The sequence below is a fragment of the Budorcas taxicolor genome, chromosome 1 (assembly GCF_023091745.1).
Source record: "Budorcas taxicolor isolate Tak-1 chromosome 1, Takin1.1, whole genome shotgun sequence".
Taxonomy (NCBI): domain Eukaryota; kingdom Metazoa; phylum Chordata; class Mammalia; order Artiodactyla; family Bovidae; genus Budorcas; species Budorcas taxicolor.
The window spans coordinates 138,436,713-138,452,218 of record NC_068910.1 but is presented as its reverse complement, the minus strand read 5'-3'; the positions used below and the strand labels follow the sequence as shown (position 1 = coordinate 138,452,218).

The 15,506-nt window shown below is 39.5% G+C and overlaps 1 protein-coding gene across 1 annotated transcript in view; it reads right to left on the bottom strand.

Moving 5' to 3' along the window:
- ATP13A4 (ATPase 13A4) overlaps nt 1-15,506 on the bottom strand; it is a 125,142-nt gene that overhangs the window by 67,783 nt on the left and 41,853 nt on the right. The window contains exons 2-5 of the mRNA XM_052639535.1: nt 14,863-15,036; nt 3,007-3,153; nt 505-575; nt 332-412 (exon numbers count right to left, since the gene is read on the bottom strand). Coding sequence (XP_052495495.1) covers nt 332-412; nt 505-575; nt 3,007-3,153; nt 14,863-15,036 — 473 coding nt within the window. The remainder of the gene's footprint in view (nt 1-331; nt 413-504; nt 576-3,006; nt 3,154-14,862; nt 15,037-15,506) is intronic.

The window sequence follows — 15,506 nt, the reverse complement described above, 5'->3', positions numbered from 1 at the left end:
CCTTGTCTAGGCCATTAACCTTTCTGAGTCTCAGATTTTTCATCTGTTTTATTGAGATGATAAGGGTGTCTGTTCTAACTCCCCCACAAAGTTGCTCTGATGAAGTAAGATAATGGATATAAAAGCATTTGTTTTAATAATATTAAATAGAGAACTACAACATATTCTGATATTATTAATAACCAGTTAAGACAGCTATTTCCTGGGCCCTCTTTTAGACTACCTGGTGACAGTCGTTTCCAGCTGTCAATATAGATTGATAACAATATAGATAACAGTATAGGCATCTATGCATCTATAGGTACGTAGATGATAACAAGAAACTTGGTACCTAATCTCTTGTTCTTCAGTTGTCAGACCAGATCCAAACTTTAGGTGTATCTTGGCAGAACTTAGGCAGTCTTCCAAACAGCTAAAATAATAATAATATTGAGAAAGACATATTAGTAAAATATATCTGAGATAGTATTTTTCTTTTTGGATATAATTGTTCAAACAACTTACCCAATTTTCTGGAAATGTCCTTCCAAGTTGTCCCAAACATATCTTATTTTCTGCACTTTTATGCATCTCACCTGCAAAAGAAAAGTGCTAAGAAATCTCCAGTTTGAGGATCAATGGATACACACAACCCAGAGACTAAAGAAGCATTTGTGAAAGAAGCGAAGTATGTTAGCAAATCTAACATACTTCAGATTTTATCCTTTCCTAGCATAACTTATCCTTGGCTATGACAGAAATGGCATTCTTTATTTGAAGTCTTCATTCAATCAATGTGTACCATGGACTTACTATATAAGTAAAACTCAGCCTCTGCATTCCACTGCTTGATAACCTAACAAGGGAAGGAAATATGTTATAAAAAGGGAAAACTGTATCATATAATCAAATTATATAAATGTCAAAGAAATGAATGCATAATAAAGCAAAAATTATAGGATTGAAATACTGTAGAAATATAGAGGGTAGATGACAGAAGGTGTCATGGAGAAGAATCAGAGCTGCATTCTTAAAGGATTGGAAGAATTTTGTTCAGACGAGAAGATGACATTTCAAAGAGGTTTTGTACAATTTAGTTGTGGGGGAAGGCAAGTGAGGGGACCTATTTGACAGCAGAATGGAGAAAGAGGCTGGAAGGATGAATAAAGATCAGAGTATGAATTCTCAAATGCTGGGGTAAATATTTAGAACTTAATTTTGTAAGCAGCAGATTTACAGAATAACCTATGGAAGAGACACTAAAAAAAAAAAAGATTAGACTGACAGGTTCTAGAAGTCTTTGAGGACATTATTGCAAGAAAAAGAACTCTAGGAAATGAGCATCCGAGGGTACTAGCAATGGGAAGGAGAAGAAAGGTTAATGCTTATGACATTATGACTTTCTATTTCTAATTTTTAAAGCAATTTTACCTATGAATCTGAACTTCCCTTAACTGGTGGTCTAATTAAGCACAAAGAGAAATGTAAGACTGTCATGTTGTCATGCAGCAATAGTTGGAGCCAACTAAGGCACTTTTAAAAACACTGATAAGTGCAGATATTGAGCCTAGGTCCCAGAACTTTCCTTTTTAAGACTTCTGCCCCTTCCTCACATTTTGTTGAACATGTGTCTTCATTTTCAGTCCACTTATTTGTTTGACGGAATTTAAGATGGTGGAGAGACTTCCCTGGTGGTCCAGCGGCTAAGACTCTGAGATCCCAATGCAGGGAGCCCAGGTTTGATCCCTGGTCAAGGAATTAGATCCCACGTGCCATAACTAAAGACACCAACAAAGACTAAAGATCCCATGTAACTAAGACCTGGTGCAGCAAAACAAATAAATTATGCTGTTGTTGTTGTGGTCGAGCTCAACTTTTGTGATCCCATGATCTGGAACCCACCAGGCTCTCTGTCCACGGGATTTCCCAGGCAAGAATACTGGAGTAGGTTGCCATTTCCTTCTCCAAGGGATCTTCCCAACACAGGGATTGAACCCACATCTCCTGCACTGGCGGGTGAATTATTTACCCCTGAGCCACTAGGGAAGTCCAGATAAATAAATAAATATTTTTTTAAAATTTAAAGATCGTAGAGGCCAATAATATTCTGAGGTTGTATCCATGGGATGATTTGGGATGCCTACTTCTCCAGATTCATGGCCAGCTAACAGGTTAAGCAATCTGTCAGCTGGGTGCTTGACCTTTTTTGCTTTTGTTTATTTTGGCAATTACGACAACTGAGTGGTAACAATTGACAGCAGAGAAACTGCTCAGCAATTGATTTTATTATTTCCAAAAACTGACCTTGAGCTCATAACCAATTTAAACAGTTGCCTGCACCTATATAAATTTAAGAGAAAGAAGTCTGTTATAAATATGTTTCAAATATGAATGCTAACTAGTCATAATTTAAGTAATACTAATTTAATATGATGGGAAAAGAGTAACCCAAATACATTTGAATGACAGAATTCAAAATAAGATGATCTTATAGACAAATTTCCTAGGATATTCTTTGGGGATTAACCTTTCCTGTAAGACAAATCCTGTTGCATAGGTTATAATACAGGGCATGATACTCCTAAGAGTTAATATGCACTGAACATCTACTACATACCTGCAACCATATTGATCTTTGCATTTCTTAATTAACTGAATTTCATCAATTAATATTAGCAGTAGGCATTATCAGAGTTTAGTAATTGACTCAAGATTGCAGTTTTAAAGGATGAAGATGAGATTTGAACTGAGCTCTGGCTCCAAAAGCCATATTCTTTATAATGTTCTATACTGTAAATTAAAGATTGGCCCAGTGGAGGATCTGAATTTAACCACTTTTATTGAAATACAGCAGCTGTACAATATTCTGTAAGTTACATGTGTACAATATAGTGACTCACAATTTTTAAAGGTTATACTCCATTTTTAGTTACTTTAAAGTATTGACTATATATGAATTTAATCTTGTATTTGGAAGGAAAAAGATTCAACTTCTCTGGCATGTGCAGGAGCCATAATCGCACTTACCTTTAGGTCTGGCTTTCTTACGGCTCTATGTATGATACTCTCCTCGTCCGTGATGAAAGGATTGTCAGGACTGAGCCGAAACGCGCTGTCCAAGGCTGACAGGCAGATCCACATTACCTTTTTCCGAGAGTAAGTCTGGAATTCATCCTGAGGAAGTAAATACCAAAACTCCCGTGAAGTTAAGGAAGTCATCAGGCTAAAACTCAACCTGAAAAGCATTGTTTTAATATAAGTGTGTAAGTTAGCAGAGTTAATAAACCCTCTTGATGGGACTATATGCCTTTGGAAGCTGGTAGATTTAGAGCTTTAAGGGGCAAAGTCTCGTCATGACTTACTGAGGAATCAGAAGGTGAATATGATGCCGTGGCATATGACAGCACTCAAGAGTCCTGAGGCAGATGTTCAGGTAAGAACCAGTTTTCCCTATTACCCTCCAACCATGGGGCTATGACCACATACAAATTTCACAGGGAAAAGAAAGTCTCAAACAAGCAAGCATTCCAAAGTGTTTCTAAAGGGCTAAGAGACGAGGTGAACTGAACCATCCTCTTATTTTGAGGCTTAACTTCAATTCCACGGCTTCCACAACAACCCCTTTAACACTTCTTGTGGGGGTGGGGAGGACCGTCACTATACCAACTTCAGAAGACTGCCACTGTCCCTCTCTCGTGCTCCCAATTACCTTCTGCCTTACATTCCCTTAGTTCTTCCAGACTGTCTTGAAGGTAGGTGCCATATTTCACTGTCGCTTACACCCCATCTGCGTGGGGAATTTTGATTCACTCAATGAGAGTCTGATGAATGGATGAGAAAAGTATGGAAAGTGTGAGCAGAACATGCCCAGGGGTAATTGTCAAGATGTTGGCAGAGGCAGCACTGAGGAAGGTATCTTTGTGCATGACCCTAATTGAAGCTGCTTCCGCTTCAGTTCACTGATGACTCCATCACAGCATAGAACTACAGGCAGCAGCTCTGAACTGAGTAACCATGATGGTCCCTTAGAGGCTGATTGATAATAACCGTGGTTATCATCTGAATGGGCAAATGGCACACATAAATTCCACTTGGATGTCTGGTAAACCTCAGGAGCTGGGAAGAATGGCCAGGAAAAGTGAAGCCTGGGAAGCAATTTGAGGCCTAGGAATGTAGGTCAGAACCAGAGATTGTCTCCATCACAACCACTTTTGCCATGAAGAGTGAGCTGACTGCAAAAGGCAGTGAGAAGCGTTAGTAATTATTGTAGCTAAGTCTCTTACAATGATTCTCCTCAGGCAAAGCCCACCTCCATGCCTTTGTTCCTGCTGTTTCCTCAGCCTGGAGTCTCCCTGGGGCCCGATCCTAACCATCCTTCTGACTCAGAGTTCACGTATGGGAACATTCCTAGTTTCTCTGATCTTTCCTCTAAATCATCAGGGTACTTGAGATTCTTACCACATACTACCTCACTTCATCATCTTTTGTCCCCTCACCTTATCACTTCTCTCAGACTGTAGGTAGAGATTATGACTGATGGATGTCTGTGCTCCAGCCTGGCTGAGCACAGATTCTGAGAGAAACAACTGGAGAGAGAGAGAGAGGAGGGAGATGATCAGGGAAGGCAAAACAAAGGAAGTAGGGAGAACAGAAGAAGGGAGAGGAAGAGAAAAAAGGAGAGGAAAGAGAAGGAAAGAAGAGAAAAGGAGAGGAAATTTTAAAGAGAGAGGAGGGGAGGAAGGAAAAACCTTAGTAGAAATTTGAAAGTTAATGAGTTAATATTAAAAACCAGTAAAGTTGGCTATATTTCATTTTTTTAATTACTAAATCAAATCATATCTGCATGGAGTTACCTTCACAGCCTAAGAATGACTGAAGGTGGCTGCATTTCCAGTACTAAGCCACTGAACTAGGGCATGTTCCAGGTACTGTGGAATACGCCACCAGTTCCCTAGAACACAACTCAACACAGCTCAACATCATCCAGCTTTGCCTTTGATCACATGAAAGAGTCAAGGGCTCTGTTACGAGAAAAACTTTGTGTTTCCAATAGCAGTAATACAACAGTGAATATTTACTGAGCACTTATTATGTTTTAGGCACATATAACGCCACATGCGTATGCTTTCATTTAAAGCTTGAAAACCCTAGGAGGTAGTTACTGTTCATCACCATCCCCATTCTACAGGGAGGAAACTAAGTCACAGTTGGTAACCATTAGAGCAAAGATTTGACACCCTCATCCCCCAGACCTTCTAGAACCTGTCTTACCCTCTGCTCTAGTCTACATTTTGTTTAAAAATACAGTTTGATTGAATTGCCATTTTATACCCAGCCTGAGCTAAGATTGCCAAAGGACAAAGTATCAAATGAAGTATCAGTGAAAACCTTGGTAAGAAAGTATATAATTTTTAGATAAATAGGAGTACAAATTACAAAAATGGCCTCAGGATCAGAGACCTCAGACCACCAAGTGAGGACAATTAGGAAAATAAGTTCCTCTGCTGCTGCTGCTGCTGCTGCTAAGTCGCTTCAGTCATGTCTGACTCTGTGCGACCCCATAGACGGCAGCCCACCAGGCTCCCCCGTCCCTGCGATTCTCCAGGCAAGAACACTGGTGTGGGTTGCCATTTCCTTCTCCAATGCATGAAAGTGAAAAGTGAAAGTGAAGTTGCTCAGTAGTGTCCGACCCTCAGAGACTGCATGGACTGCAGCCCACCAGGCTCCTCCATCCATGGGATTTTCTAGCTAAGAGTACTGGAGTAGGTTGCCATTGCCTTCTCCAAAGGTCCTCTTGGTCCTCTTAAATGAAGCAAAATAATATTAACTACTACTTTTCAAATGATTACTTGATAGTTTATAAGCAATTGCTGTGCCAGTTGTCATATTTTAGGTTCACAAATCTCCAAAGTTGATATTAAAATCTCCATTTTGCACATGAGAAAATTCTCCATCAATAAGGCTAAAAATTGTCCAAGCCAATCTGGTATGGGGAGCAAGAGGGAACAGAGACCTGAGACCAGGTCTTCTCATGCTAATCTTGTCTCCTTCCTGTTTGTTTCAACAAGTCATCCAACAGTGTTTGTGGTTCATGTATAGAAATCACCTTGATTTCTAGACTGTGTATCAAATAGCATCAGTTGCTCAGAATCTCTGATCTCCTAGCAACAGAGAATCTGACTCCCAAAATCAAGCTGTCACCCTCTGGTTCAGTGTGACAGCAAACAGACCTCTAGACCTTAATCCCTAAAAGGGAAAAGGCAAATTGGAATACTGGAACTCCCAAGCTCTCACGGGCCAGTATTAATCCAATGTACTGACTGCATATCTTAGTCTAGGCAAGTATTAAAGGCTGAAATTCTTCTTATTAGTCTAAAGTATCACTAAACTGAAGGTGCTTGGATATTGTCTCTAACCTCATCCCCTTCCTGTCATCCCGTTTACTCCCAGGGCCATTTAATTCAAATTCTCTATAATGCAAAGTAGAACTCTATATGCTAAATAAAGATGCCACGTGACTTTTCCTTTGTTTACTACTCTGTTAAAAACTGTAAAATCCTGCATATTTTTAATAACTGTAAATGAAAAGTAACGTTGAAATATTGTATACTTTTTAAAAATGATAATTAAAAAAAAGAAATACACCCAACTTTTTAAGGAGAATATAAGACAAAGAAAGGGAAGGAAAGTGTGTCACTGTGGAGTGGTCACCCTGGGTGAGCTCATAACTTCTCTCCATTTTCAACTTGGTGTTGTCCAGTATGGAAAAGGCATGGGCTCCTTCATGAGATCAAATCTCAGCTCCAAACCCAATTGGAAAATCATTGCCACTCTCTGAACTTAATTTTCATTATCCAGGAAGTGGGGGTCATAATACATACTTCATGGATGTTTTCAGGATTAAAGGCATAATGTATGTGACCCAGGCTGAATCTGGCCTCTAGCTGCTGTGACAAATGTTGGTTGGGTGCAGTGCTGAACCTCATTTCCCTAGTATGTTGTTCCTGAGATTTGCTATAACTAGGAACTTATTTTCCCTTTAAAGAAATTTAGAATCTCTAAGAGTCTGTTTCTCCTTCTGGAAAAGAAGTATGCTGCTGCTGCTAAGTCACTTCAGTTGTGTCTGACTCTGTGTGACGCCAGAGACAGCAGCCCACTAGGCTCCCCCATCCCTGGGATTCTCCAGGCAAGAACACTGGAGTGGGTTGCCATTTCCTTCTCCAATGCATGAAAGTGAAAAGTGAAAGTGAAGTTGCTCAGTCGAGTCCGACTCTGCAACCCCATGGACTGCAGCCCACCAGGCTCCTCCGTCCATGGGATTTTCCAGGCAAGAGTACTGGAGTGGAGTGCCATTGCCTTCTCCCAGAAAAGAAGTATATTTACCTAGAAATGGCTATTTCCTCTTCAGTCTGTTTCCTAGCTCTCTCAAGCACTTACTGAGCTACAAAATACTTAAATACACTGAAGACCTACCACTTTAAATAATTGCTTTGTAATGCATGGGCTGGAAGAAGCACAAGCTGGAATCAACACTGCCGGGAGAAATATCAATAACCTCAGATATGCAGATGACACCACCCTTATGGCAGAAAGTGAAGAGGAGCTAAAAAGCCTCTTGATGAAAGTGAAAGAGGAGAGTGAAAAAGTTGGCTTAAAGCTCAACATTCAGACAACGAAGATCATGGCATCTGGTCCCATCACTTCATGGGAAATAGATGGCGAAACAGTGGAAACAGTGTCAGACTTTATTTTGGGGAGCTCCAAAATCACTGCAGATGGTGACTGCAGCCATGAAATTAAAAGACACTTACTCCTTGGAAGAAAAGTTATGACCAATCTAGAAAGCATATTCAAAAGCAGAGACATTACTTTGCCAACAAAGGTCCATCTAGGCAAGGCTGTGGTTTTTCCAGTGGTCATGTATGGATGTGAGAATTGGAGTGTGAAGAAGGCTGAGTGCTGAAGAATTGATGCTTTTGAACTGTGGTGTTGGAGAAGACTCTTGAGAGTCCCTTGGACTGCAAGGAGATCCAACCAGTCCATTCTGAAGGAGATCAGCCCTGGGATTCCTTTGGAAGGAATGATGCTAAAGCTGAAACTCCAGTACTTTGGCCACTTCATGCGAAGAGTTGACTCATTGGAAAAGACTCTGATGCTGGGAGGGATTGGGGGCAGGAGGAGAAGGGGACAACAGAGGATGAGATGGTTGGATGGCATCACGGACTCGATGAACATGAGTCTGAGTGAACTCTGGAAGTTGGTGATGGACAGGGAGTCCTGGCGTGCTGCGATTCTGGGGTTGCAAAGAGTCAGACATGACTGAGCAACTGAACTGAACTGAACTGAATGCATATAATCCAAACTGTTTGCCTGGCAAATCTAGATGTTTTAACACTCAAGTGTCGTCTTTACCTCGTCTTCACCAAGGGAATGAATCAGACCTGTCCAGTCCTTGAACTCTAAAAGAATAAGATTTAAAATAACTTGAGTGGATTTCAAAGAAGGAATGTACACAGAAGACTTAGGTTTGACCTGGACAGAAAGATAGAGAAGCAAACCTGGACAATTTTTATCTCCTGTGGACTTGTACTTTTTGAACCTTGGAAATACCAGACTAACTTTTATATTGAATGAAGTGAGTGACCTTGCTTATCTCTTTCCAACCTTCTGCTGTAAGCACCTCATCTCTTGGAGTTTAAGAACAGTGTAATGGTCACTTCAAGTTCAGGCTTATCCTCTTGTATAGAAGTTCACTTCACAAAATGCAGTACCTCTAAGATGGCCTTAAAAAAAATGTTACCCATTGCAAAATTCCAAACAGGTAGTAGGAATCAGTATTTTTCATCTGGGGTTGCATATATTACCTTGGATCTGAGTAAGGCAACTGCAAGATTCCAGTGTGCTCTGTGGGCTCCTCAGTGGCCCTAAGGAGACCTAGGACCATTGCCCTGACATGGCAGTAAGTCCCCTGTACTGGAACCTCCTGTCTTGGTAGGAGTCAGGCTGTCCTTTGTTACCAGCTACTGCCCTCTAGGATCTTTCTCCCTATCTTCTCTATTTTGCCCCAGTGGCCTTCAAGATTTCACTTTCTGTTTTGTTTGGTTTGCTAGCTTCTGTTCTCAGGATTTTGGTTCTCTTTTTTCCTTTCTGGTAAGTAATTACTCTTGGAATATGGGAAGTTCACTCTCTAAGGGCAGTCTCCTTCTGGAATTTCTGCTGGTCTTCTATATAAGAACTATGGACCTGAGTTCTGCAAGTATTTGTCTTGCTGGACTACAATTACTTGGGATGATTTATAATAAAATTGGCCAACGTGGGGCCTCTTTGAAATTCCTAAATTAGTTTCCCTATGCAGGGCTTCCTGGTGACACAGATGGTAAAGAATCCATCTGCAATGCAGGATACCTGGGTTAGATCACTGGGTAGGGAAGATCCCCTGGAGAAGGAAATGGTTACCCCCTCCAGTATTCTTCCTGGAGAATTCCATTGACAGAGGAGTCTTATGGACTACAGTCCAAGGGGTCACAAAGAGTCCGACACAACTCAGCAACTAACACTTTCATTTTCACCCATAGAGTCAATTAGAAAAATGTAAGGCAAAAATGGAAGCATATCTCAACAAGCATTTTTGAGGACTTGGGAAACATAATAATTAATCCACTTCCCTCAGAGAAACTGCTCACAATTCTGTTGAAGGATTTCAGAACTGGAAATTCCTCTGAGGCTTCTGAGAGCTCTCTTTGTCTCTCTGACTCTCTCACGCTCACTCTGCTCCTCTCTGTTCCTCTGAAGATTCATCACAATGTTTTCCTTGCTATCCATATCTCTCTGAACTTTCTTTTTATAGCGCTGTTGATTGATTATTACAACAATAACTGTAAGGACCTGATGAAAATGTCTATGATTATTGTGGTCATTTTGAATTAATGGCCCTAATTCTGACCCTAAGGGAACAAAAGTCCTCAGAGGAGTTGTGCATTTCTCCCCCTGTTTCTTTGAGATATAAATGTTCTACCTCATCTTCTCAGGAAACTCCTGTCTAGACCATCTCCAATTCATAAGACTGAAAAAAATGGAAAAGAGGTCTTTTAATTCAAACTGCTAAAAGGACTCTCTGGCCCAAACAGCCTCCTTAAAATTGCTTGTCAAGGGCAAATGCAAATCTTCTAAGTCTTTCCCACACAAAATAAAAGACTTCAGCCATCTGAGCAAGCAGATATAATTTGTTGCAACTGTTATTTATAAACTAGTGAGCTTTTTTTTTATTGTACCTGATTCATGACTAAAGTTTTAAAATTCAAGCTATGAGATCTCTAAACTCTCTAAAATCATATACCTTCTGCATGATCACCTCTCTTTCTCCTCTGTGGGACATGGCTGTCTGGGAATGAGTCTCCCCAGTGCCAAGGGGGTTAATACTAATGTCAAATAACCAAGTGGTTGATCATTAATGCTTTCTAAAGAAACGTCTCTATCAGAAGGGAGAAATTTGGAGAACTGTGAATGGAAAACCAAAATGGAGTCAGTATTGCTAAGAGAGCACTCTTAAATGGAGCCAGGAGACTATTAAGGAAGTGTGACTTATGCACCTTTCACCCTGGATGAAATTTGACTTTTTGATCTGATGAAGTCATCCACAACACCTGCCACAAATCAAAATACTTATCAGACCCTTACCCTAAGATAACTTACATCAGTCTATTTATTTATTTGACCTCTACCCAGAAACAACTGTGATTTCTTAAGGACAGACATAATCTGACTTGTGTCAGAGTCAATCATAATTGTCCCCAGGCAACAGTGGTGACTTTTTATTCTTATTACCCCTCACTCTCTCTTTGCCAGAACACTCTGTCAGGGTACCCAAATCTGTCTCCAGAATTGCAGTTCTTGAGACTTCAAATAGGCTGTATCCATGTTTATATGCAAAAAAAAAACAAACAAAAAAACACAGAAATCCTTAACAACTCACCATAAATTTTGTTTTCACTGCTTACAGCTCTGGAACCATGAGCCTTTCTTTTAACTTCTTTATGTCTCCATTTGTAAAATAGGGAAAATATAGTCTCTACCAGTAAGGACCAAATAAGACAGCATATATGCAAATGCTTTGCAAATCATAAGTCACAATATAAATAACCCTATCTTATAAAAGATAGTAGCCTCAAGACTATTTGCCCTAACAAGAAAATCATCTTAGAGATTCCAGCTTATGAAATTTCAGGCATTTCTGGCTAGATTCTTAACCAAAAAGTAGTTTAAAGTAGGGGGATAGGGAAACAGAATTCAGAGAAAGGAATGCATACCTAAAAGAAGCATAATACTATCTTCTCTTACTTTCTCAATCATGGTATTTCACTTTACTGTCTTGATAAAGTTTTGGTAGAATCTGTGAAACCATTTATTGCATGTTCAACTCATTTATTTAGTTTAAATAATTATTGAGCACCTGCTGTGGCCACAAGCTAGGTGCTACACACAGTGAAAAGCCATGGTCACTGTCTCCAAAATACTTCTAGTCTAACAGGATAAAAAGCTATAAAAAGAACTATAACATAGTGGGGAAAGCTCTGGGCTTAGAGATTAGGAACTCAGGTTCCACTTCTTTATCCATGTGATCCCCTTTACCTGGACCATTCCCCATGTGCTCCTCCCCATCAGCCACCATCACCTTTTAATGTTTGTCATCCTCTGATGCTCAGAAAAGTCTTTCCTGGTTTTCTTGACTTCGTCAATTCCTTACCTCTAATCCTATAACCATGAAACTTTCCTAAGTATTGTGTTGGCCAGTAAGTTCATTCAAGTTTTTCCATAAGACATAACAGAAAAACTCAAACTTTTTGGCCAACCCAGTAAGACTTGTAACTGTTGGATTTTTGCATTTATTTGTATAGCGATCTGTTGAATTCTGTGAAGAACCCTGATTTTACTATAACACTTCATGCTCCTTGCCCTGCCCATGAGCTAGCACTATGGTTGACATACAACCTGTGCTCATCAAATTTATAAAGGGAGGAGGAAAGGAAAGAGACAAAAAGGAAGGGAGAGGGAGATCCTGACTGACATTTACCAGGTTGCAAAGTTATTGTCCTCTCTGTATCCTCATCTCTAAGATAAAAATGATAATGCCATTTTCCAGGGCTTTTCTGAGAATTAAATAGCATAATCAAGGAGATGCTGTTTTGTAAAATGTAAAGAGAATTGCACTGTAATGGAAGGCAGACTGCAGAAAGCATTATAGCAATGAGACTTGAAAATACAGAGCTAAAAAAGAATGAAGGAAAGGTGATTAATTTCTTCCAGACTTAGGACAGAGAATGGATCAACAAAGATTGAATAGACAAGGTGATTTATGGCCCAGGAATGAGTAGGTTTAATAAGTAGAGATAGAATGCCTACTCTCTATATTTACTGTATAGAGAATGTCAGGATGAGTGCATGCAAGTGAAAATGAGTTGAGTCCTCTCCAGAATGTCACTCAGTAAGAAGAGGGATTGCTATCTGTTTTGTTCATAACTGTATTCCCAGTGTCTATAACAATGCCTGGTAGATGATTGGTGCTTGCTCAACAAACAATGAATGAACAAATAAGTGAAAGAATGCATGGAGGAAATAGGGAATATCAGAAGAAATGTATGAGTAAAATCATGGACAAATTATCTGATTATCTTAGAAAATGTTGCCGATGTGGGGAGCCTGGGTTTGGAGAGAGGAGGCTGAGAGGAAGAGGGACGGGAGGAAATAAGGGATCCAGGAAACATGATCACACATGAGCATCCGGGTGGTCTGGTGGACCGCAGGTGTTATTTGCATGGCTGATTTGTGGGATTTTGAAGTTTTCAAATTAAAGCCCCTACCTTTGACATCTTTAGGTAAAACTGGAGGGAAAATGTTCCCCATGAAAACATAGAAGTGATATGCCTAGAGTCAGGCCTAATAGTCAATCATCACAAAGTTTTCTGCACATCCTCCTTGGCAACACGTGACACACAATGACAATGAAGGGAAAAAACGTATTTGTGATTATAATAAAGATAAAAACTACAGAAATCATCAAGAGCATCTGAATTCAAAACACCAAGGAATGTAAATCATGTTATTTGCATAGAAATGTGGCATTGATACAAATGTTGGTTAAAATCCAGGAGTAGATGAATAATAAATAAAATGCCACTTTTAAAATTATAAAATAGAAATGTAATTACTCTTATCATTTAGAAAAAAATCTCACTCTTCGAGGCACTTAATAAGAGGAGGGGAACAGAAAGTAAACTACGTGCTAAAGACTTCTAGTCAGTATATCACGCTACTATTTTTTTTTCAGTTAAAAAATGACTACCTAATCAGTAGCTAGGATAATGATCTGTAATCTTACCAGTGTGAGATTGATGATAAATACCAAGTACTGATTTTTTAATAACACAAAAAACAGGTATACAACACATTTTCAAGTAGGAGTCACCCAGGTTTCCTTACTGGGAAATCTTTACTGTTCAGCTATTATAATATAATTCAAATAATATATTTCTTAAAGTGTCATTTTAATGCGAATAACCCAACAGCAGACTTTTAAACTTTTGACTCCAAAAGCTTATTTTTATCTAAGACTCACATAGTAGAGGTGTTTGAAATAATTGAGTTCTCCTCTAATTACATAAAGACTAATTTAGCACCTCATTTATTTGGAGAGCCTCTGGCATAGCAAATCCATTTAAAATGACTCACAAGAGCAGGTAATTAAAAATTAAGGTTGAAATCAAGATGAAAAAGACAAGATTGAAGGTGGTTTCAACAGCTCTGATTAGTAGAAGAGGATAGTGAAATGAGAGAAAGCCTTTCAAAGAGTTAGGGGTGGAGTGATGGAATACAATTTCCTGAGGCACCAATGCCTTTTTGGACTTTCTGCTGTATGTTCAGTTGCAAAGCCAACATGTAACTAGGAGACGAGACCTGATTAACTGTAGATGAGTGTTGGGGATTCCTAGCTAAAGGGTACTTTCCCCATGTATCCTGTCCTACAAGGAAATGCCTATGGCTAGTAAGGGAAGGACATAGCACCCAGATGAGCAAGGCCATTATAGGTAGATGCATCTAGGCTACAGCAAGCCCTTTCGTTCAGTAAGCCTGTAAAGTTGCTGGATAAAAAACACATACACGCACAAGTTGGTTCACAGTGCTTTTCAGGTCTACTGAATCCTTCTACATCTCTGTATAATCATTCTATTAATTTTTTAGTGTATGATATTGAAACTCTAACTAAAAATCTAAATTTATCTACTTTTTAAAAATTGTAATATATAGTGGAAATATATTCTGTATATTTTGTACTATAACTTTATTCTGTATTTTCCAATACTCCTGTAAATGTTATCATATTTTCATAATTTAAAAAGTAAAAAAGAAAGAGAAAAAAAATGCATACACAGACACACAAAACAATCTTTGATAATGACCAAAGATCATTTACAATTTGTAAATGAGAGTGATCAAACCATCTACATTTTGTAAATGGCTTCTACAAATGTAATCTCACTTCATCCTCACACCAACCCAAGAGAGAACATGTGCTTTTACTAGTTCCATTTTACAGATAGAGAGACTGAGGTCCCGAAAGGTTAAGTAACAAACTTAAGGTGTCACTCCCTAATTTGACATTCACTACAATCATAATTTTAAAAGGAATACCCTATGAATTAGCTCTTCTTAATGAAATCACATCACATACAAATTATTAAATTTTTGGTATATAACTGTAAGGCTAAGATGGATCCAGAGGCTGGACCTCTAGCCACTGCCTGCCTTGTGCTCATCTCCCCACAGCCATCCCATATCAAGATGATCAGGAGAAAGGGCTGCCAGGTAGAGAACCAGGGACACACTTACCGTTGTCCTCAGCAACACGACATCTGCCTCTTGCAAGGAGCACGGGATGCAATTTGCCCACACGTGCCAAGCGGGTTTCCAGTAAAACACCAAGGGAAGGATCCCAAAGGAGAAGATGGATCCAGCAAGGCAGAGGGTTTTCCGGCAACTCTGAGTCCGGTAGCCAAATATCTCCTGGGGCAAAGCCAAAATGAATCCAAATATTAGTTAAACACAATAAACAACAAATGAACAAATTGGAATTTTGCTGACGAAACTGGTGGGGGGACCTGCAGAGTGTGAAGAAACTGAAGAGGCTGAGGGGAGAACAGAACGGAGTGAGGGGTTGAGAAAGTGGAGAAAGATCCCTGACAAAAATTCTTCATAAGCTGTGATTTCAGACTTCCAAGAAGTTGCATTCCAACCGGGGAAATTCGATTTCTACAATTTCAGCATCTGGCTACGCTGAGCCAAACACAATACATCACCTTGTTTAAGTCTCCCAAGCATCCTCTGAATAGGATAATATGACCCTCACTTCATAAATGATGAGGCTGAGCTCAGAAAGGCTGAATGCAATGATTTGTCCAAGGTCACGGAGCTGGCAAGTTCTGCTGTCAAGATTCAAACCCAGATTCATCAGCCTTCAAGTCTTGAACTTGATC